Raw genomic sequence first — 22261 nt, forward strand, 5'->3', positions numbered from 1 at the left:
TGAAGCCAAGAGTCAGAACCCGACTGACTGAGCCACCCAGACACCCCTGTAAGAAATAAATCTTTAAGGAATTCACTCGGAGGTTCAACAAATAGAGTCGAGGAACGTGCCAGACACAGTCCCTGCCCTCCCAGCTCTCATAGCCCTCACCACCCACAGAGGAAGGCAGCAGTTGAAGAGGTAGTTTCCAGACATGATGTGGTCGGTGCTGGGATCGAGTGATGCACACAGGACGAGGGAGCACATGACTGGGCAGCCAGTCCGTCCTTCCGGAACCTGGGCTGAGGGAACCTGTAGCAGGGAGCCTGTCGGTGCTTCTGTGTCACCGGTTCCAGTGCAGTGAGGGTCCCAGTGGGAAGGGGGTGGTGTCATCACGGGATGCTGACCCTCAAGGCTGCCATCAAGTCGGGCAGGCGGCATTGGGCACCCATAAGCCCAGGCTCCAACAGAGCCTCTCCTCCTTTGTGATCTGCATGTCAAGTCTCCGTTTGTTTTCTCGCCTGTCCTCTCTCCTGTCCCTGGTCAGCCGTGTAGCCCGACTGTTTGTCTTTGGACACTCTGCTGCTGAGGAAGCTAAATTGTTGGAAGTGACTTCCCAGCTTAGGAAGCTAGCACGCCTGTTTGCTCTTTCTGCTTGCTGCTTCCTCCTGTCCGTGCTGAGTGGCCAGGGGTGTCTCCCGGGGGACGAGGCACTGTCCAAGGATCCGGGACCCGGGGTGGGGACGAGACCGTTGCCTACCCCCGGTCACCAGCATGGCAGCCCACTGCTTCCCACTGGCACGCATGAGGCCTGTAGGGACTGTGAGCAGGCGGAAGGCCGCTCACAGCATGTCGTGCGTAGGCACAGCGTGTGGTGTGGGGCCGCCAGCTCTTCTGACCCCGCTGTCGCCCACAGGCCGAGCAGAGGCGTGGCAACATCGAGGAAAGGCTGCGCCAGATGGAGGCCCAGCTGGAGGAAAAGAACCAAGAACTGCAGCAGGTACGTGTGCGAGCAGAGCAGCCATGCACCTGGCAGTGGTTGAGGATGAGGCACAGGCTGGGGGTGTGGGGGTAGGGAGTGGTCCCTTGTTTCCCACTTCTCCCCATGTGGACGCCAGGCCCCTTCTCGGTCCCATCAGGGGTACAGTGGACTCTTGTGCGAGTTGGATGCTACTGAACACTCCTAGCATGTGGACAATGTTCTCTGGACGCTAGGGCCCCGGAGGCAGTGCTGCCTAGGGGTGGAGGCACCCGCACAGCCCACTGTGCCCACCAGCTCATTAGCAGCTACTCACGGTTGACGCGGGACCTCGTGGGTGTCCCTTGGCCAAAGCGGAGGTACTGGCCTGGGGTAGGGCAGCCTAGAGGAGGGGTCTCCTTCCTTAGGACATGACACTGAGGTCCTGAAATCAGGTCACGGGCCTGACCTTGGTCCCCACATCCTGAATTTCTACTTGAGATGAAAGGCACAGGTCAGGGTAGATGTTCCTAAGAAGAAGAATAGCGTAATCGAGCCTTGACGAAAGGGAGGCCCGTGTCCCTTGAATCCCCTGAGATTTTTCCCTGCGGTAGCTGGTCAGACGTCAACGTGAAACACCCAGGAGACAGAGCAGGCAGCGGCCTCCCCATCTTGGGACGTCCATCCAAGGCCATCAGGTTTTGTTTTCACCAGAAAACTCGAAACACTCACCCTTAACTTACACCAGAAACTCGTGTGCTTGGCCCTCAGGGTCAGAGAATAAAACATGAGTTCTCGCGGAGTGAAGCTTCTGATGCCAGCGTGAGGGCTCGTGTTGGCCGACCCCAGCCTGCCATGACACATGCACACAAGCGAGCACAACCAGACGCTAGCCTCTTGGGCCGAGAATTCGACCTCACCTACTTAGAGAAGCACTTCATTGCCTTTAGGACTGTATGGTAGTTTGGAGGGACAGGTGTTGAGATAAGGATTCTATTATAACTGAGACAATTCCAAGGACACTTTTAAGCTGTTTTGCTTGAAAAATACTTGGGTGCTGATCCCTTCTTGTGGGGTGACCAGGGTCTTTTCCAAGTGATGGCCGTTGCTGCGTGTTAGGTGAGGTGGTCGTGCTTTCTGTTGCCTGCTCCCAAGGAAAGAGGTGCCAGCAGGTGTGGCTTAGAGATGAGGAAGCCCGAGCATGGAGGGACTGTCCATTGCCTAGCCTGCGGGTGTGTCCTGTGGGCTCTTCCTCCTCCCTGGGCCCCCCGACTGCAGGGCACATGTGTAGTCCGTACCCCACGGCCCTCCGCCCGGCAGGAGCCCCTGAATCCTGCCGGCCTGTCCTCGGCGCTTCTGTTTTGGGTTAATTCAGGAGATGCGGCAGAAACGAGTTTTTAAACCAGACGATTGATGAGAGTTGTATATAACACAGACCCGTGAACTTTGCGGTTACGTTCGGAAATTACTTGAGGTAATTTGTTATGAATTTCTAATACAAGTTCCATTACAAAACGTTCAGGAGATGTGGGAATTTCACGAAAAACAGGTGAAAGTCTTTCTCACCACTGAATCTTTCCCAAAGTGGATTTTTTTTATCTTTCGGTTTTGTCAATGGATTCATTTCTTTCCCCCTGAGGCCAGATCCGAGCTTCTGTTTCCGCCCCGGAATATTCCTCCTCCTGTGTGTAGATAAGCTGATCCCCTTAAGAATATGCTCTTTAGGGGCGCCTGGGTGGCGCAGTCGGTTAAGCGTCCGACTTCAGCCAGGTCACGATCTCGCGGTCCGTGAGTTCGAGCCCCGCGTCAGGCTCTGGGCTGATGGCTCGGAGCCTGGAGCCTGTTTCCGATTCTGTGTCTCCCTCTCTCTCTGCCCCTCCCCCGTTCATGCTCTGTCTCTCTCTGTCCCAAAAATAAATTAAAAAACGTTAAAAAAAATTAAAAAAAGAATATGCTCTTTCCTGCATGTACATCTGCCTCCTGAGCCCATCTGAGAGCTAATAATGAGGACATTCGTGAGGGCCCATGTGTGTTTTGTTTCCCAGAAACAAAGGCACCTGCTAAGTGATGACCCCTGGGAAGCAGGTTCCTGCGTTTCTGTGTCCCGGGAGGTCGGTGCTGGCAGTGAGGCACAAGCACGCCCAAGAGTGCCGTGGGAAGGGGCAGCCGAGGATGGCGTGCGTGTGGGTCGCACCGCTGGTCATTCGCACGTCTGAGCCGATGTTCGCACTTTTGCTTCAAGCCTGCGTCTTCTCTTTCAGGTAAGGCAGAGAGAAAAAATGAATGAAGAGACTAATAAATGTCTGTCGGGCACTATTGACCAGCTCCTTTCCGAATCTGACGAGCGTCTTCAGCGTCATCTTAAGGAGAGAATGGCTGCTGTGGAAGATAAGGTAGGACATGAGAGACAGCGGCTGAGTGCCCCCGTCCTCACAGAGGAGACGCTCACGTTGTGATCCTGAGGAGCAGCGTGGAGCAGAGGCTAACAGCCACTGTAGAAAGTAGAAATGATTCTTTCACGCGGAAAACTGCAGGCTGTTACCCACTGTCTGTGTTAAGTTCCCAGTGTCCTGTCCCTGCCCGACGTATGTGTGCGGGAAGGTGCGTCTTACTGTCTAGAAGAGGAGTATGATCTGGGGAGGGCCCGAGAGTAAGTATGTTAGGCTTTTACTAACTGAGAGGTAAGGAGTAAGCTAGCTTCATGCTAATCAAAGATGGGCCCAGAAACAGCCATAGGCAGTATATAACTAAGGGGAGGAGCCGTGTGTCGATAACCCTTTGTTGATAGGACCCGGCAGTGGCTGGATGTGGTCAGCAGGCCCTCGTTGGCCACCCCTGTGCTGGAACCTTCAGCCTGGTTCTTGTCTGGGGAGCTAATTTGTACCTCTTTTGTCCAGACGGACCGGTAGGAGTGCGCAGTTCTGTCAAGCATTTAAGCAGCTGAAAACAGAGTTTCTCCTGTTCCATCTCCTGCCTTCCCTCTTTTCATCTGGGTTGGAAAGAGTCTAAGCCTGGACTCTTACACCATCATAACGGATACACTTGAGGTGTAACGGGAGGGAAGCAGTATCATAGGATCTCTGTGAGAGAAGCTCTGGTGGTGACAGTTGGGTGCGGACCTGATACTACCGGTTCTGGTGACACCTGTGTCCCTGTAGATGAGCCCAGAATCTTCCCTAAGATGGGCACTTGGAGACACCAGTGAGCAATGCTAATTACACGACACACTTGTTTTGGGTAAAACCCATTATGAGGTGCGTTATTATACCCCACGTGAGGTTCTACCTTGATCACTGGGGCCAGCCTTTAGGTAGAATAGTTGTATGTGAGATTGGAATTCTATGTACGAAACTTAGGTCAGGTTTCCCAAGTGACTGAGGCATCACAGACCCTAAAAGCTAGTACGAACCAGTGTACCTGCTGCAAGTAAACTTAGGAACTTGTCATACTTACAGTCAGACAGTGATCCGTGAAGAAATTGTACATGGACAAAGCATGAGGAAAGGCTGTTACTGCAGTTTCACAGACAGCATTTCACTCTGTGGTCATGTGACCCTGTTCGTTGGTATGGCCATCCACTCCATGACTTTTCTGTGGTGCTGCGTTATTGTAAAGAGAAACGTAGGCGTGCTCTAGCATGTGGAACGTTTGAAAGAATCAACACTAAAGGACTGTACCTTTCTCAGAAGTCTCCGTTAGGAGAAGTGGGCAATCTGAAAAAACAGTTACAAGAAACGCAACGTGAGAAGGTATTTCCATCTCTCAATCATTCAGTGATCCCTTGAGACTGGAAAGGAGCAGGTGACCTCTGGGGCTGACACTTCCTCCAAGGCGAGCCACCACTGTGCTTTCGAGGGGCCCCACGCTGGCAAGTCTGAATGGCACGCATGTGGCGGAGTTGGAGCTGTGCAGCCTATGGGGTTCAGATTTCTGAGTCCCTTCGGGGGTCCGCTCGAAAGCTAAAATGTTCACGCAAACCTTTCGTTGAGTGCAGCGTTGCCCAGCAGGAAGGTAACAGGTGACACGGGTGTCATCCCAAGGATTCTCGCGGCTGCATTGGAAATGGTCAAACAGACGGGTGATGTTAGTTTTCATGTAGCCCGATGCAGGCAACATGTTATTGTATCATGTAAATAGTATAGACATGAAGGAGCTACTCTACAATGTTTTTCCACATTCAGTCCTTGCAACCCACGGGCCGTCTCACAGTTCCATCCCCTGTGGTCGGGACCAGCCCCACTTTGGGCACTCAGTTAGCCACGTGCGGCGGTGTCTGCTGCCTGGGACGGCACTGCCTAGGGCGTTGTTGTGTGACCGAAGGTCCTCTTCGGTTTTGCTCCCTGGTGCTGCGTGTGCAGACGTGAGTCTGGGCTGCAGAGGGTCCACGAAGGAGCACGTGCCTATTGCACAGAAGGGCTATTCCCCCACCGCCCACAAAGTCCTGCTCCTCTCTACATAATTAGGAACAAGTGTTAGTGGCTCGGTGTTTCTCCTCTGTAACCTTGTTAGGCCTGTGACCTAACTGTTCAGTAGGGTTTAGGACGTTCACTTGGTGATCCGGGTGTTTACTGGAGGACTCTTGGAGACAATGGTCTTGGGGTTTGTAACTGCTGAATTTCCCCATCGTGTAATGAACCTACAGTGTTGTATCAGTTTCAAGTAGACAGCATACCGTTTCACCAATTGCACGCGTAACTCTGTGCTCACCACCATCACTGTGGTCACCGTGTGTCACCATACAGAGTCCTTAGGGTATCACGGACCGTATTCCCTGTACGGTGCTTTTCATCCCCGAGACGGCCTTATTTGATATCTGGATGCTTATGCCTCCTAATCAGCATCACCTCTTTTGCCCACCGCCCCTACTCTCCTCTCCTCTGGCCACTACCAGTTTGTGCTCCGTGTTGAACGGACTCTTGAGGCAAAGAATCGTTAACCTTGCTTGCAGTGAGTGTCGTTGTCATTTGCTGCTTTGCAGGATCGGCTTCTACAGAGCATGGAAGCACTGAGGGCTGAATTAAAGCGGGCAAGACTGAGAGGCTCTTCGCTTCACCACGGGTATGACATTTCCCGGGTCACAGATGTGTTTGAGATGCGGCTGGGGACGGCTTCCCTCTGTCACCAGTATGACCTGAACCAGCTCATGGTTCCAATGTAGAACCGTGGGTGTGCTATGGTATGACCCGAACCGGATCAGAGTTACACACAATAACCCTGAGCGTGTTGTAGTCTGATGCGATCCATTTTCCAGGTACCACCTAACTGATGATGGGGCGGGGCTGGGGGGGACACTGCCCTTCACCGTGCCTAACATGAACCACCTCACAAACACATATGTTAGCACCTGCTGTGTATCTTCCAGAGGAATCCTTTGGCCGAATGGGCAGAGTGACTGGATGTAGCTCAGGGAGCCGGTAGCTTCGTAGTTGGCAAGAGGGAGAAGTGAAACCTCATTGCAGAGGTTAGGTTTGGAATCTCAGGAGACCGGGAGGCATGACAGAGCTCACAGCCATGGGAGGAGGCGTGGAAGTTAGGGAAAGTTCTGTTCGTGTTTGGGTGGGTTTATTTGCGGCCTCCCTCCACCGAGTGTGGCAGTGATGGGGTGGGGCTAGGAGGGGTCCAGCGTGCCAGATTCGGACCCAGCGTCCCCGGAAGCTGTGGTCCCTTCGGTAACACCAGTGGGGTCACCATGGGAGTGGACACGTGGCCATGGTTGTGAAGGTCACCTTCACATTGGTGGGGTTAGCGCAGTGCTCCCAGTTTCTTAGCTTTTTGAAAAGAGTGGAGAATGACATGTAATCGCTTTAAGTCTGTTGGGACATTGGTGAGTCGCCTGTGAGGGAGCGGGTCAGCCGGCTTGTGAGCTGCGTCCTGCAGACAGTAATTGTCAGCAGGTATTAAAAGGTTTGTTTGCTTCTTTGTAAGAAATAGGTACCAGGTGAGAGTCATTCTGGTGTGACAGTGCCTCGAGTAGCTGACTGGGCCCCCTTAGGTGCAGGCTCCTGCTCCAAAAGCAGGCCCACTCAGGCCGCACTGGGATTTGTGCAACGGAAGTCAGCTTCTCTTCTTTTCCAGAGAGCAAGGAGCCACTGGACTCCCGTGCAGGGTTCAAGTGTGGAGGGTGAACCCGTGGCTGAGGCCGGGCACGTGGGCTGGCGGGTGCTCCTTCACAGCTGCTGACCGCTTCGTGCCCAGAGCCTTTGCTGAGGGGAGCAGCTGACAGCCCAATTAAGTGACTCCACCCTAGGGGCTCGGGGCTCCATGGAACTTTTCTGGAGACTTCTGTGGCCAAGGGGGACATTTGTCTGTTAGTCTAACTGCACAGAGGCCAGAGACGCTTTTGCCTCCTGTGTACGGGAGCTGCGAGGTGTGGTTCCCAAGGATCCTGCCGCGGATGCCCCTGGGGCGCCCGAAAGTGGCTGGTGGAGGAAAACCTGGGGTCACCTGGCATCACAGCGAGGGCCTTGGCACACGTGGGCCGATGGCAGGTGAAGGCCAGAGGGACGTATAGGAGTGCTTCCCGGTCAGTTGGGCAGGAGGTGGTGCAGACACGCTGGATGACAGCTTGACTGGGGGCAGGCGCTGCTCCACCTCGGGGACGTCTGGGCCGCGGGGATGCGTTGCACCTGCTGGGCCCGGGAGACCCTGTCTCCACAGGACCCGGCTAGCGGGCTTGCACTGGAGCCAGGGGCAAGGATGCCTTCCTTGGAGACCTTTTTCTGTGACCTCATTTTCCTAATTGACGGGTTTTGGCCTGGCTGACAAAGTCCCCTTTTCTTTAGATAACAACCTTGGTGTGTGTGTGCGTGTTTGTTGATTGTTTCCCTCCGTATTTCAGGCGGACGCACGTCAGCAGCATCCCAGCTTCCAGGTTCCGTCTGGCGGACAGCCCCACGGATGCCAGCAGCAGCAGCAGCAGCAGCAGCGCGGTGTTGCAGCGCCGCCGGAAAGGCCGTGTGGCCCGTCTGCGACATGAGCCTTCCAAGGCAAGGATCTCCATCCTCTGGGGGCTCTCGTGGGACCCACCTGCCAGCTCCAATGTCACGTGCCTTTTCCTGTCTGTGAGGCTCTTCTGGAACTAAAGGACTGATAGGCTGCTTTCTCCTTGCCGCTTCCCCCATTCTTCTTTTGCTGCCTTAGAATTTACTTTTGAGAGCTTTTGTTCTTTCTTTGTATCAAGTAGCAATGTGGATTAAGATAGGACCTAGTGTTAAGTACAGCACAATGCAAATTAGTAAGGGTTTGAAACGCTAATGAAGGTTAAATGAACACGTGTATTCATCCTTAAACAACAAAGAATTCACCTTTGGAGTCTAAGTACTTTTGTCCTTTGTCTCTTCGGCTGCGTATATTTTTATATATTTGTGTAAGTTTTGAGCACCTGTAGTCATGGAACAAGTTTGGTGCAGACATCGTCCCAGAGCTAGGGTGCAGCATGACTGAAAAACCCAGATGAGGGGCGCCGGGTGGCTCAGTCGGTCAAGCGTCCGACTGCTGATTTCTGCTCATGTCACGATCTCTGGGTTTGTGAGATCGAGCCCCGGAGCCCCGCAGTCCCGCATGGGGCTCTGCGCTGACCGCGCCTAGAGCCTGCTTGGGATTCTCTCTCTCTCCCTCTCTCTGCTCGTCCCCCACTTGAAATAAAACAAAGAAAGCAATAAATAGATAAAAAGTCAGAGGATAGGCCTGCACCCCTATGTGTGCACAGTGTAGTGAGAAGAGACCAGCAGCGAAAGGGAAGTAAAAAGCGATATGTGTGTTAGTAATCTATTTCTGTTTGACAGATGATTGACAAGTCCCTAGGTGGGCACCTGTGGATAGCCCCAGAGTCCAAGGGTGGGTCTCTGGGCACTGCCCAGTGTGGCAGTGGAGAGAGAGATACAGAACTGGCAGAGACCAAACGGTCACGAAGGTGGAAGGAGCTCAGTGAGCCAGGTGTTCAGGGAAAGGGAGAGCGGTGGCCTGGTCGTGCTGGGTGGGGCCAGGCAAGGTGGAGGCCGAGGAGCACGGTGGTCTGGTCCAGGAGCCCTTGCGCTAAAGCCCACTCACCAGAGTTCCAGAGTCTGTGTAGACACAGTAGGGGCAGCTTTCTGGAGGACTTGAACTCTGGTTGGGAGCAGAGACGCAGTGCTAGCTGGAAGGAGACACAGGGTAAAAGTTCTGTGGTTTGTGTTTTGTCAGTTTGCTGTTTTGCCCTGGAGCGTCTGTGGTCAGTCGTGGCTGGCTCGTGTTGTTTCTCCTGCATCTTCATTTGTCAGTAGATAGTGGGGTTTTGCCCCAATAGTGATAAATTGTCGTTAGCGTATCACTGTATAGTACAGGTGGATACGGGTTTGATCTAGATAATAATTTGTAAACGAAGTGTTTCTTCAAAAGACATAAGGCACTGAGCATAGCTGAACGGAAGCTCGATACAGACAGCACGCTTTGCGGAGCCGACGCTCGTGTTCAGGACTCCAAATCTCATGGGCTTACTGAGCACAAGTACTGCCTTCTACACTGAAACTCAGGACTCCTACAAGTGAAGCTGTCACCTGCCCCTAAGCCCGTTTTTATCACGTACCTGCCCAGGGCACCCTCCTGTAACCAGCACAGTGATTTGTGAGAGGTTGTCACTCAAATTCTAGGTCAGGATTTCACATTCACGTCCAGCAGGGCATTAACAGAGTGGGTTTGTTTGGAGTTATACAAGGTGTTGCGGGAACTTCGGCATCCCCTAGGGTGATACTGTAAAGGTGTAACTTGGTTTTCAACAAGGAGAACAGTTACAGGAAAGTTTAGAATGGGCACCTGTTAGATGTCTTTGTTCGGCAGGATGCCATGTTTTAATGAGTTGTGTATGTTGTAATGGAGTTTTACGTCCCTGAGTGATAATTGGTAGCGTCTCTGGTAAACACACGTTTACATGTGTGGTGGCACAAAGTTCTGCTTCCAGTCGTGGTTGTTTCTAAATCTTCTCTCAATTATATCCATCCTGTTGTTCTCTTTAAAATATGTTTGCTCGTTTTGTCTTGGAAATTTTAACTTCCTAGTGTGCAGTAAATCTGATTTCTCTTCCTTTCTTTGCATGCCTCTGTCAGCCTAGTGATGTAAGGAAGCATCGGAGGAAGCGAAAGGGTTTCGTAGTGTAACCTAGCCGTGTTTGTCTGTGGTGTGGGGGAGAGTGCCCGTCTCTTCACAGTGAGCACCACAGCTGGGTAAGGACGAGCGGCTGGCGTGTGCGGGGAAGTACAGGAGCCACTGGGGACTCGAGTGTGGCGGCCGGTTTCCACGGTACCTGCGACGGCCACCAGAGCTCGCCGTTGTCTCTCGTTTGTGTCTTGCTCGCTGCGCTGCGTACTTAGTTCCATGAGACATAGAAGTTTCTAGGAAGAGAAATTACTGAAGCAGAGCCATAGACTTTCGATTTCGGGATAACCACTTTTGACAGCCGTAGCCAGTAGCATTCAATGAGCTCTTCGGGTTCGCCACCTGGTGTGTGCAGTGGTTTAGGATCCTGTTACCTGGCCCTCACAGACATCCCCGCGAGCCACAGCTTGTGTGGTTAGCCCATTTCCAGATGTGCAACCAGAGCCCGAGAGCCGGGGTCCTGTGCATGAGGACACTTTGCAGGGCAAACACTGGCCAAGAAACCACTCTGCCACATACCCCACCTTTGCTCGGGCGCCCTTCTCCCATTTACAGTGCCCCTCACTGGGACAGGACACCTCCTGTGTCCAGGGGACAATGATGTGGGTGTGCCCATTCTCAGGGGAAGCGCCGTGCCTCGGGTCGGAACCCTCGACCAGAGAGTCCGCCTCATAACTGGGATGCCTTGCTTCCTGGATCGTACCCCCATCCCAGACCTTCCCAGCCATGTGCTGACAGGGCCGTGCCTCTGATACAGAGCTGGGCGGCAGCTGGGGGAGCCCCTCCACTGCAGAGATGGTGTGTCCGTTCAGTTGAATTCTCGCGTTCAAGTGCCAGTTCGGTCACTGGTTGTTTTGTGACCGGGGTGTATTAATCACCGTCTTTTTCTCCTGCCTTGCCCTCCTGGTAAGTGAGGACAGCGAAAGAATCATGGCCCTTGGGGTGTCCACACACTGCCCATCGGTGCACGGTCCTCAGAGATCAGGAGCTCACATCGGCGACGGGGCACAGGGCACGCCCTGCGTTCTGCTGGCTCGTGCTGCCTTTTCCTCTGTGGCAAGCCTTTCTCAAGGAACAGAGAGTCGTGTGATGAACACCCAGGCAGGACGGCCTGCTCCCCCAGCTCACTGATGGCTACTTGGAGGGCTCTTTGGAGGTTTTGGGGGATGAAGTCTAGGTGTATGTGCAGTGGGTGTCAGGTCCATGCGGACAGGGCCAGCACGGACATTGCACTTCCCAGCCTTGCGGGAGTCTCCCGTTTTGGCTGAGACTGAATTGGCCCATAGGCACAAGTCTGGCAGGACCCAGTGCTGGGCGGGGGCCTGTGTGTGGACTGCGCTGCGACACAGGGGAGGGTGTGCTCCCGGAACCCTCCGTCTCTGCTCACTTCATAGCCTGGTCGCTAGTGTGGCTGCCTGTCCTGTTCCGTTTTGGCGTTTGTTTTCTCCATATACTTGCTTCCACCTGGGTATGAAATCTACTTGCGTGAAGCAAGTAGCAAGCAAACCTTGTTTGGATTTCTGTGGATAATTTGTAGCCTGTTAAGGTAGCCTTTTGTTGTCTGATGATTGTCATGGAAATCAGGAGAGGAGGCAGGTGTCTGTAATTGTTGGTTATGCTTGTGTCTTCCCTGAGCTCAGCTCCACTTGGTGCTGACCGCCATGGGTGTCCCGAGCCCCATGCAGCTTCGGAGGTCCTGGTACAAACCCAGTTGGCTGTGCCTGTCTCGCCCGTCCTACACGTGTGTCTCATGAGATCCGGCCCTGCCTCACCACCAGGACCTGCCAAGGGTCATAACGCTGGCGGGTCCGTGGCCCCACGGTCCTTTCCAGGGCCCACAGCCACATAGCCGCAGACCCACAACCTGTGACAGAAGGAAAAATGGAGTCAGAAGGGGTTCATTTGTCGTGACGGCAGCCAAGGGACACTGTGTCTCCACCGTGTCGAGCAGACTGTCTGTAAGCTGCCGATGAGTCCGTCAGTTTGTAACCTCAACCGAAATGTCCCCGAGAAGCAGAAGTCAGACCCGAGTGTGGGGTCAGGGGGTTGGGTGCCTTGTCATTTTACACACGTCCCTGTAGATTCCAGCCTTGCATCGCTACCAGAAGTGACAGTGGATTAGGCCACAAGCTCGCTCCATTTCCCCCAAACAAAGAGCTTTGCACAATCGTGCATGGGAGGGCTCCGTGCTCACCAGGGTTTGCCCTGAATGGCGTCAGGAAACAAGCACCTTCCTTCTCAGCTGGCCGTGGTGTATGGTGACATGGTCTGGGTCTCCGCCTCTACCTTCTGTGGCCGGGCTCCTGGTGGTGCGAGGTCCTGGGGAGGGTACACCCCTCGGTGCAGATGGGCTGGGGGTCTCAGTGGGCCCACTGCCCGGACGCGAATCCACCCTTTCGCCTGGTGTTATGTCGATCCTAGGAAGTCGTTTTGGACGCTGCACAAAGCACAGCTCATAGCTTTTCAAATGAGTTGCTGGCTGTCATTTCAGGGCTGTGCTCCTCTGTCTGGGTGCACGGTGAACTCATGTCACTCTCCTCTCCACCCCACAGTTGCTGCCTTTGGAGGAAGAGTCACAAGATAGTGTGGCAAGGACACGATGTGTACCATCAGCTCCTTCTTCCCAGAGGTCCCTGAGCTTGGACAGGCTGCAGCAAGGGGCACTGCCCAAGGCCAGCCACGAGGACATCAGGGACGCCACAAAGTAAGGGGCACAGGCATCGTAGGAGATATGCCTGTGGGCTGGTTTTCAGCTCTGAGAACCCTTTGATCTCTCCATGGGGGAGAAAGGGTCGGAACAGCGATTCCAAAGAAAGGCCAATGAACTGAGTTTACGTGCACGGTGTTCTTGGGATACCTGCCTGGGTGCCCTGGGTGTGGCCAGCAGGGCAAAAGGCAGGTGGGAAAGACCAGAGTCTTGTGATGCTGGTGGCTGTAGGGCAACCTCGTTTGCTCAGATCCTACACACCAGCAGTCCTGAGACCTGCCTTTTCCTCCCGGTGGATCCTGGGTGACATGCTCCCTAGGGCTCCTCTCCTGGGCTGCACTGTGCCCTGTGGGGTTGTCAGGAGCCATGCTCTCTTCCCCCCACCCCCACCAGGCAGCTTCAGCAGCCTCTCTGTTACTCGCACCATGTCCTGGGGTGGCTCAGGTGTGCATGTCCTCCGTGCTCCCGGGTCACGGCCAGGGAGGGGTGCTGAGCGTTCTCCACCCAAGGTGCTTGGACTCCAGATATACTTGGGAGGGAGACAGTGTCAGCTCCCAGGGCGCAGCCCTCCCTAGAAGCTGGGGGATTGTGCTTTTAATCACGTGGGGCGGTGTGTCGTGCGACGAGCACGCGTGGAAGATGCTCTCCTGTGCGTCCCCCAGATCCACAGCCTCTCAGGATGGCCCCTTGAGCAACCTCAGCAACACTAGCAATAACCAGGACTCACTGAACAATGCCCCCAAGAAGAAGGGCATCACAAAATCCATCCGCTGGTTGCTCACCAGAAAACAAAAGGTCCACCCCAGCCACGCTAGCGACGAGCCTGCATGACCAGGTTGGTGTCCCCTGCGTGTTTGCAGCGTGTGAGTGGTCTTACTGGCCTCATTCCTCTAGATCCGTGGTGTCTCTGCCTGCAGACCCCTCCCCGTGTCGGGAGACCTCCCGTGGCCGTTGACACCCCCCACCTCCCCTTTCATCACTCTGCTTCCCCACAGCCACTGAATTGGAGCCACTGAATTGAAAACCCTTCCCAAGGTGCCCTGGGACTCAGCAAATTGGGTGGACAAGCTGAAAAACACCAAAACTTTAAAAAATAAGCATTGTGTTTCTTGTCACCTTGCTGAGCACTTTTCAGCTGTACCTGTTTTGAAAGCAGTAGCTGTTCGTTTGCTCAATATAGTCTATAGCTGCAAAGCAGTATTATGTCCTCCACGGACATAAAAAGGCCTCCAGGGCCTTTTGCTCCTGGAACCATGCTGGGAAAATTCGGTCCCTTGGATGTTGCCAGTGTGTTTTCTTCCACATCCTTATACTTTCTGTAATGAAAACATTAAGATTCGTGGTAGTGCCGTCTGGCTCTCACACCCACTGCTCCCAGAAATGTGTATGTCTTGTAAGTCCAGAGGTCACAAAAATTGGCCAAAACATTTCACTGTGTTTCCTGCGTTTATTTTGTCATCTTCAGGAGGTATGGGTTAAGTACTTGGTCATACGAGGACAGCGTTTATTGAGTTGTTTGCCGCAGCATTTGATTCAGTTTCACAGAGTGTGTGTAAGTGACTTTCTCCGGGGCTGAGATGTTCAAATTGCTCACTTGGGTTCTGTGTTATCATAGGTATAACGCAGTGTCTGAGAGTGGATCATACTGTGGTCTCTGTGGACACGCATGGCCAGTCCCAGAAACATACGGTTGACCCTTGAACAGCCAGGGTTTGAAGATCAGGTCCACTTATAGGCAAGTTATGTGTTTCCATCCAGTAGAGTGATGTAAATGTATTTTCTTTATGGTTTTCTTAATCACATTTACCTTGTTTTATGAAGGAATGTAGCATATACACGTCACTTATAAAATATGTGTTAACCGACTGTTTCTGGTAAGGCTTCTGGGTACAGTGGGCTATGAGGAGTGAAGTTCTCAGGGAGGTGGCGGTGAGGTAGAGCCCCATAAGGCTCCACGAAAGGTGCCTAGTGTTGACAATGTCCGCCTGGGAGAATGAGTCTCAGTCACGGCCGTGGTCACGTCGTATTTGATGGCACGATTCTTGTTACGAACGACCACCTCACTGCTTCGTTTACGTCCTAACTGTGAGATGCGTGTTGTCAGTCACAGGTTAGGAGACCTCATACGTGTGCCTACTCCCTGTAGAATTCCGCAGATTTCTCAATGTCTTTGAGTGGGCTCTAACTGTAAGGCTGGGAAGCACTCACCTGAGGTTTCCATTGGAGCAGGTGATTGGAAAATCTTGTGTGGTGTCGAGAATTGAGTCCTTGAGGGAAATCGGGACCCTGTTCAGTAGGCCTGGTCCCTGGCGGCCACAGTGCTCGTCCATCTTACCGCACGGAGGAGGCAGAGTTCTGTAACCGGGAGGGGCGCAGCCACAGCAAGGAATTGGGTGTCTGAAAGCTGAGGAAGGAAGTAACTAACCACAAAAGGCAGACGAGTCTTCCATGCCTCCAGGATGTGGGCTTGTAACTCTGGTTCCTCAGCACAGAGTTCGGTGCTGGGGGCCGATTGAAAATCCAGAAGCGAGGGGCGTCTGGAGGGCTCGTCCGGTTAAGGCTCCGACTTCAGCTCAGCTCATGATGTCACGGTCCGTGGGTTCGAGCCCTTTGTCGTGTTCTGCGCTGACAGTGTGGAGCCTAGGTTGGATCCTGTCCCTCCCTCCCTTCGTCTGCCACTCCCCCACTTTCTTGCTGTGTCTCTGTCTCTGTCTCTGTCTCTGTCTGTGTCTCTCTCAAAAATCAATAAACTTGAGAAAAAGGGGCAGCGGGGATGGCCCAGTTGAAGGATAGCCTAGCTGTGATTGAGTTATTGTGAATCACAAGAAAAGCCAGAAGCCAACCTTTGTGATACACGTTGTGTATATACATAATTTAATTATAAGGTATGTAACAGAGAAATGTAATAAGGATCTGCAAGTGTTTGAAGCGTGTCCATGCGTTTGAACAACTGCTATTTTACCTAGTGAAAGACCTTGGAAATGAATTGGGTAAATGTGTTTCCTGTAGTGTGTACTTCCTTTTAAATCTCTTCACAGTTGACAGAAGCAGTCTTTCACCAGAAGTAACTAGTGAATCATCTGGTGATTTTTCCATGTCTCCTAAAGCAAATGCAATCTTTGTTACTTTGCATGAACGTGAGGTATCCCGTCACAGTCTCTTAATATGCTGGGGAGTCTTTTCAGGTCTCTCTGATTTTCAACTGAGTCCACAAAGCGGGCTTTGCGATTAGAACTGAGACGTTTGTGTTGAAGTGACAAGGTGCCCAGGCACGGGGCCAACAGTGTTGTCTGACGGGAGGAAGGTTTTCCAGAACACCCGGAGTGTGCAGCTGAAGCATAGGCTTGGGGCACACAGCAGAGATCCTTGTCCTGCATTACAGGGTGTGGTTGTGATGGAGAGAGCTTTCGGCAGCCACCGTGGCCATGGGTGTTGACTGTCGGCAGAGGTGCTGGTTTGGAGGAAGGACCCAGTGATTCGCTGGGTCCTATCGATTGGCCTTAAAGCGGATGCCAACAATCGCGTAGACAGTGGAGTTCACGGCACGTTGATGGCCTCAGATGGGACCTTGGATGTCACCGCCCTGGCGCTTCTGGTGCAGAACCCGACCCAGAACACACAGGTGACACCTGGCCGTCCGCACCCGCCCACTGCTCTCTTGCTGGAGACCCTGCAACCTGTATTGTAGCAAGGCAGCGCGTAGCTTCACCGCACAGCTAGTCCTCTCTCCCCAGGCCCGGTCTGTGCTGTGTGGCACGGAGTCCTCGGTGCTGCCTCCTCCTGCCTGAGCTCTGCCTGTCCCTTCCCCTCACAGGCTCGTGAGACTGGCGTGCATTTAGCTCTTATGTGGAGAGAGAAACACTCTTACTTTGTGTGCCACGTGGAAGTTTCATGGCTTCTGTTTCTGATTTCCCAGTGGAATTCTGTTTGACTCATGGGCTCAATGGAGAATCAGGAATCTTTTGATCCTTCTACAGAACACTGAACACCTTTGGGAATGCCCTCAGTGTCCCCAGTGCAAATCCCCCTCCACGGCACCCTTGTCTAATTTCCCGGAGAGCATGGACCCCTCTCCCCAAAGGCCCATTCCTGTGGGCTTCCTGGGGGGCTCAGATGATTCGGCGCTCGACCCTTGCTTTGGGCTCAGGTCATGATCTCATAGTTGGTGGCGTCGAGCCCCAAGTCGGGCTCCGTGCCGACAACGTGGAGTCTGTTTGGGATTCTCTCTCTCCATCTCTCGCTGCCCCTCCCCTGCTCGTGCTGTCTCTCTGCCTCTCAAAGATAAGTAAATCAAGCCCATTAATGGACTCCACGTTAACATCTCTGATTGAAAATACACTATTAGGATTCAATGGATATTGTTTTGAGTTTGAAGTCTTGGTTTCAACGCAAGTGCAATATGTCGTCATCCTTTAGATTGACATAACTTTTGGGGTGTTTGCTCGCGATTTCAGGCTCGTGCTATCTTGGAATGGGAGTTGAACCACCTTTTGGTCATGGGGACTGACCAAAGGGTCGGTGAAATAAGTTTTCGGCCTAATGATATCTAAATTTGCGTTAACTGTTAAGTATTATATTTGGGGGTGCCTGGCTGGCTGAGTCGGAGGACAGCGTGACTCATAATCTCTAGGTTGTCACTTTGAGCCCTGTGTTGGGGGTAGAGATTTCCTGAAAGTAAAATCTTAAAAAAAAAAAAAAAAAAAAAGGAACGTAGATTATTATGTTTGTAGGAATCATGTACCAGACTACTCTTCCAAATGTGGAGATAATTTTACCTTACAAGTTAAGCTTCACTCTTAATTTATTAACAAATGAGCTTTGGGGCGCCTGTGTGGCTCAGTTGGTTGAGTGTCTGACTTTGGCTCAGGTCAGGATCACACTGCTTGTGAGTCTGAGGCCAGCATTGGGCTGGCTGCTGTCTGCGTGGAGCCTGCTTTGGGTCCTCTGTCACCCTTTCCATCGGCCCCTCTCTCGCTCACACACAATCGTTCTCTCTTTCTCTCTCCCTCTCTCTCTGAAAATCTAACAAACAGGGGCGCCTGGTAGCTCAATCATTTAAGCATCTGAGTCTTGCTTTCAGCTCAGGTCGGGATCTCACACTTCGTGAGTTTGAGCCTCCCATTGGGCTCAGCGGTGACAATGGCGATTCTGCTTCGGATTCTCTCTCTCCCTAGCTCTCTGCCCTTCCGCAACTCATACTGTTTCTGTCTCTTTCAAAAATAAATAAATGTACCTACAAAAACTTAAAAAACTACCAAACCAATGAGCTATTGAGAAACCAATATTTTAACAGAAGTGAGGAGTTTGGTTTCTTTCCTTTTGATATTTGACTTTTGATAGTCTTGAGAAATATTTTTCACATCATAACACGTTGATGGCAGCCTGGCAATAGAGCCTGTAAGTTGTGTTTGGGGGCGGCCGGAGGTCTCTCTGCAGTCCAGGGCCCTGTGCTCTGGGGGAAGGTTACAGTCGTTTATTTAAAAAGACACGAAGTGTTGATTTCTCCTTATACAACAGCAGGACTGATTTACTCCCACACCACTACTTAAGACTGTCTTCATTGCCATAAGAACACTCAAGTGTGACGAGAATAGGACATGTGAAAGGGTGTGGTGGGACCGTCCTAGCGTGTAGCACTGTCCGCAGCTTAAAGACTGTTTTGAAAACCAAAAGGTAGTATCTTCTATAGCAGGAAGGTGATTTCACAAAGACAGTGCGGCAGGTCCAGTCAGCCCAGGAGTGTCCTGACTTGTGCCCAGTCAGTGTCCTGGCACAAATACGGCCCTGCCTCCCTTTACCGCCTGGGGCAGCCATCTGGGCAGGGGGCCCCCAATGGCTGTCAGGAATGGGGGTAAACAGCTGTAAACAAACTTGCAGAGTGCGGTCATTTTAAAGGGCTGGTAACCTTACTATATAGTTTTGGTTTTTATTTCACAATGTGTCCTGTAATTTCCCAGGATGATGATAGAAGCTTCAGGAGGGCACCTTCTTAGAGATAGCAATGTAGATCAAGACACTCTTGACTTACCTGCTGAGTCAGCAGAGACTCTCCCTGCAGACTTCTGGGTCACTTCCTCTCTGTCCTCTATGCAGCCAAAGAAGATGCTGCCGGTCTGTATGTGACGTGCTGCTCTGCCCCAGCCTCTTGGCGGAGGTATGGGAGGCTCTTGGGTTGGAATGTGAACACTGATGGAGAATGGCCGACTTAATATGTAACAAGGCGTTCAGATGCTGTGGCATGCTCAGGCTCGGATGATCTAAGATTACTCCTGACTTCTGCTTATCAAAGTTTCACAGTGATTGAGATTTTGTTAACATTTCTATCTGATGGAATATTAGCGTATTCTCTCCACTACTACAACTAGGCATCGTGGGTGTCCTCAGAGCTTTGGACCAGCCTCAGAGCGTCACTTGCAGAGCTACGTATGTGATGGGCAGCCCTGGCCCCTCTTTCACAAGATGGCAGATGGACACGGCGAAAGTGTTTTCATGGCCTCTACTGCCCCTTTGCTATTTGAGAGTGAACTCCCGGGGACTCCCCCGGCTGCTTGCGGGTGGAGAGAACCCCACTCAGAAGTGCCCCGGGAGCCCTCAGTGGTTGCTGCTGTGGTTTAGAATGTGTGGGGCTATATTTGTGCCCTCATGTGCTATTTTAAGACTAACCGCATGCTGCGTTTGCACGCTGCCCCTTGTGTTGCTTGGAGCAGGCATAGTATCTGCACCACAGAGGCTGGATTCAGCCAGTCGTGTCTTAATCCTGCCGACGCCTCCTGTTGGTGAGTAGAGGGCACAGTCCGTGCAGGCCACAGTCGGACACCCTGTGTCCTGTCTGCGCAATGTCCATGTGAGCCAGGAGAGCCGCAGCAGGCTCACTTAGGGACTTTCAGAAATACACAGACACGCAGACGCACATAGACTCACAAACACACACACATACACACACGCACACACACGCACACACACACACACACACACACACACACGAGCTTCTCTACACCTGCTAAGAGGATTCTGGTGTTTGTGTGCTTACACTTAAAGAGGTTGGTGTGTTCTCAGTTTTTCCAGAGAAAACTGTATTTCCACTCTTTTCGTAAAAAAAGAAGTTTGGGTTCAGTGTCTGCTAATGTCTTTTTTGGTAGGGAGGCAGGATTGCTGTTGGAGCAGTAGGAAATTTTCCAGGTCTGAGCTGACCTTCCCGGTCGTTCGGGAGCAAGTGGCACTGGCCTTTGCCTGGTCTGGTGGAGCTCCCGGGTCAACAGGCCCTGGCTGGCTTGTTTTACGCACACCTTCTTGAATGGACCAGGCCCAAGAGGATTCTCGTCCTCACATGAGTGACACTGGTGGCCTCTCAGTTGAGAGATTAGCTTTTGAAAGCGGAAGCACATTGCCCTCTGAGGCGCTGAGTTTGAACATGGAGATTTCGGGTGTGGGCCCCGGAGCCCGGCCCTCTTCTCCCTGCTCTGAGGACCTCCAGGGGTGGGCTTTGTTCTGCTCTCATCCTGTTTTCCTGTCTCAGCCACAGTGTTTGATTGTTGGGAGCTCCTGGCTGGAGGCCAGGTGGAGCCTATGACACTTGAACTTAGGGTAGTGAGTTTGAGCCCCATTTTGGAGTGGAGATTACTTAAAATCCTGACAAAATAAAAGAATAGTTGATTGATTCCTTCATCTTGTTTTTTTTAATTTGGGAACTTTCAGTCTTAAGCCAGTAGGAACTCAATCGAATAATTCTCATTGATAATGCAAAATGCTTCATATTTTCTCTAGATTCTCAAATCTCTTCAGCCAGGAAGGTCTTTGGGGAGGGGGGACACGCGCTAGGCCCCACCTGGGGCCCCGGAAGGTGCTTTTCGGGCTGTCTTAAGACTGATTCTTTCCTTTTATCTTGCAGTTTACCCACACTGCTTCTCCCGATGGTCTTGCAGCACGCTGAGCCCAGCAGTGACTACATTTGAAACTTCAACCAGATCTTTCATCTGTTAATCCTTGTTATATGGACCCTGAGATATTTTATTACAGTGTTTGATTACTGAAAAATTCGTGAATAGGATAGAGAAACTCATTTAGCATTTAATGTTTCGTACATTTCTGTAAATTTGTCACTCCCTATAGAGAGTTCCTGACTTTCATGTATATCCGGGCTATAAATATCCTTTGGAATCAATTGATGTTCTTATATCTCAGTTTAGTCTTTCAAATGAATGTACTGTCATGGCTGTATGTATGAATCCTACGACAAATACGGTCTTTTATAACCTGTGCATGTATTGTAATTATCATTGTTTAATTGTTTGTTAAGAAACCCTGACAGAGAAAAGGATTTTACCATGTTTGTAAAATCACCGTGACACAGCCTGCATTATCCTTTACGAATGTCCCTTAGCTCTACAACCATGGTTTTGATATAAGCAGACTTAATTTGCAGCAATTGTCGCTGTATTTTAACGACTCACCTTAACTACACTTTTTCTAGCAAGAAATGCTTTCTTGTGCAGTGTGAAGAGATTAAAAATATCTGGTGTTGACTATCAGCTAAAGAAACTTGGAGTGGAAAGCTGATTGAAACACTGTGAAAATCTCCCAGGGCCGGTATGCTCTTTCTGAGCCTGGTCCCTGGGGGCCTGGGCGGTTTGCCTGGAGTGACCCGCACAACCTGGGAGCCGAGGCCCCAGAAAGCCTGGGTGGGGCAACCTGGCCACCTCTTCCCCGGAACCCTGCCCACCCCCTTCTCTCCCCCAGCCCGAACCTTAGACCCCTGGCAGCAGAACTCTCAGAGGACCAATCAGGGTGCACTGGTCTCCCACCTCGGGCCAGGGCGCTGGGTGCTCAGCACAGAGCAAGATGCAAGATCCTGGAAACAATGGAGTGCAACTCTAATAAAGGCCTTATTGTTCTTACGGAAATCAGCTGTTTAGATTTGTTTGTAAACAAGTTTAAGGAGTGGACCTCATTCTCCATTTGTAGATTTTATTTAATTTTTTTTATGTTTCTTTATTATTGAAAGACAGAGAGAGAGACAGAGCATGAGCATGGATGCCGCAGAGACAGGAGAAGACACACAATCCGAAGCAGGCTCCAGGCTCTGAGCTGTCTGTCAGCACGGGGCCGGGCGTGGGGCTCGAACTCACGAACTGTGAGATCATGACCTGAGCTGAAGTCGGACGCGTAAGTGACTGAGCCACCCAGGCGCCCCATCTCCATGTGTAGATTTTGAGGAGACAGCCATTTCAGGTTAGAGTAGCCAACGTAACTTATAATTTTGAGGTGGCATATAAAAAAGCCACCAAGGAATGTGCTCAGATCATGGAGCCTTATTTCTTATGCAGCTGGGACAGAGATAGAAACGACACGTCTCTTTACATGTCGTTTCTGCTTTTCATTGGACGTTTGACAGTTTCCCTGTGTTTTCTATTCATCTTTGGTGAACTTCCTGATTGTATGACAGAGTAGGTACCGTCTACTTTGAACTATTTTTATCACGGCATTATTTA

The 22261-nt window shown here is 51.8% G+C and overlaps 1 protein-coding gene and 1 long non-coding RNA gene across 2 annotated transcripts in view; both read left to right on the forward strand.

The window, feature by feature from the left end:
- Nucleotides 1-8019, forward strand: part of LOC131492404 (liprin-alpha-1-like) — a 40660-nt gene extending 32641 nt beyond the window's left edge. Inside the window, 5 exon segments of the mRNA XM_058696032.1 lie at nucleotides 896-979; nucleotides 3199-3330; nucleotides 4624-4686; nucleotides 5916-5995; nucleotides 7776-8019. Of these exon segments, the coding sequence (XP_058552015.1) occupies nucleotides 896-979; nucleotides 3199-3330; nucleotides 4624-4686; nucleotides 5916-5995; nucleotides 7776-8019 (603 nt within the window).
- A 4603-nt stretch (nucleotides 8020-12622) lies between these two features.
- LOC131492656 (uncharacterized) lies at nucleotides 12623-21673 on the forward strand. The gene is made up of 3 exons (XR_009252217.1): nucleotides 12623-12770; nucleotides 13436-13608; nucleotides 20662-21673. It is a non-coding gene; the product is annotated as an uncharacterized LOC131492656 (long non-coding RNA).
- The last annotated feature ends 588 nt before the right edge of the window (nucleotides 21674-22261 follow it).

Source organism: Neofelis nebulosa, chromosome 13 (assembly GCF_028018385.1).
Source record: "Neofelis nebulosa isolate mNeoNeb1 chromosome 13, mNeoNeb1.pri, whole genome shotgun sequence".
In the NCBI taxonomy this organism is placed as follows: domain Eukaryota; kingdom Metazoa; phylum Chordata; class Mammalia; order Carnivora; family Felidae; genus Neofelis; species Neofelis nebulosa.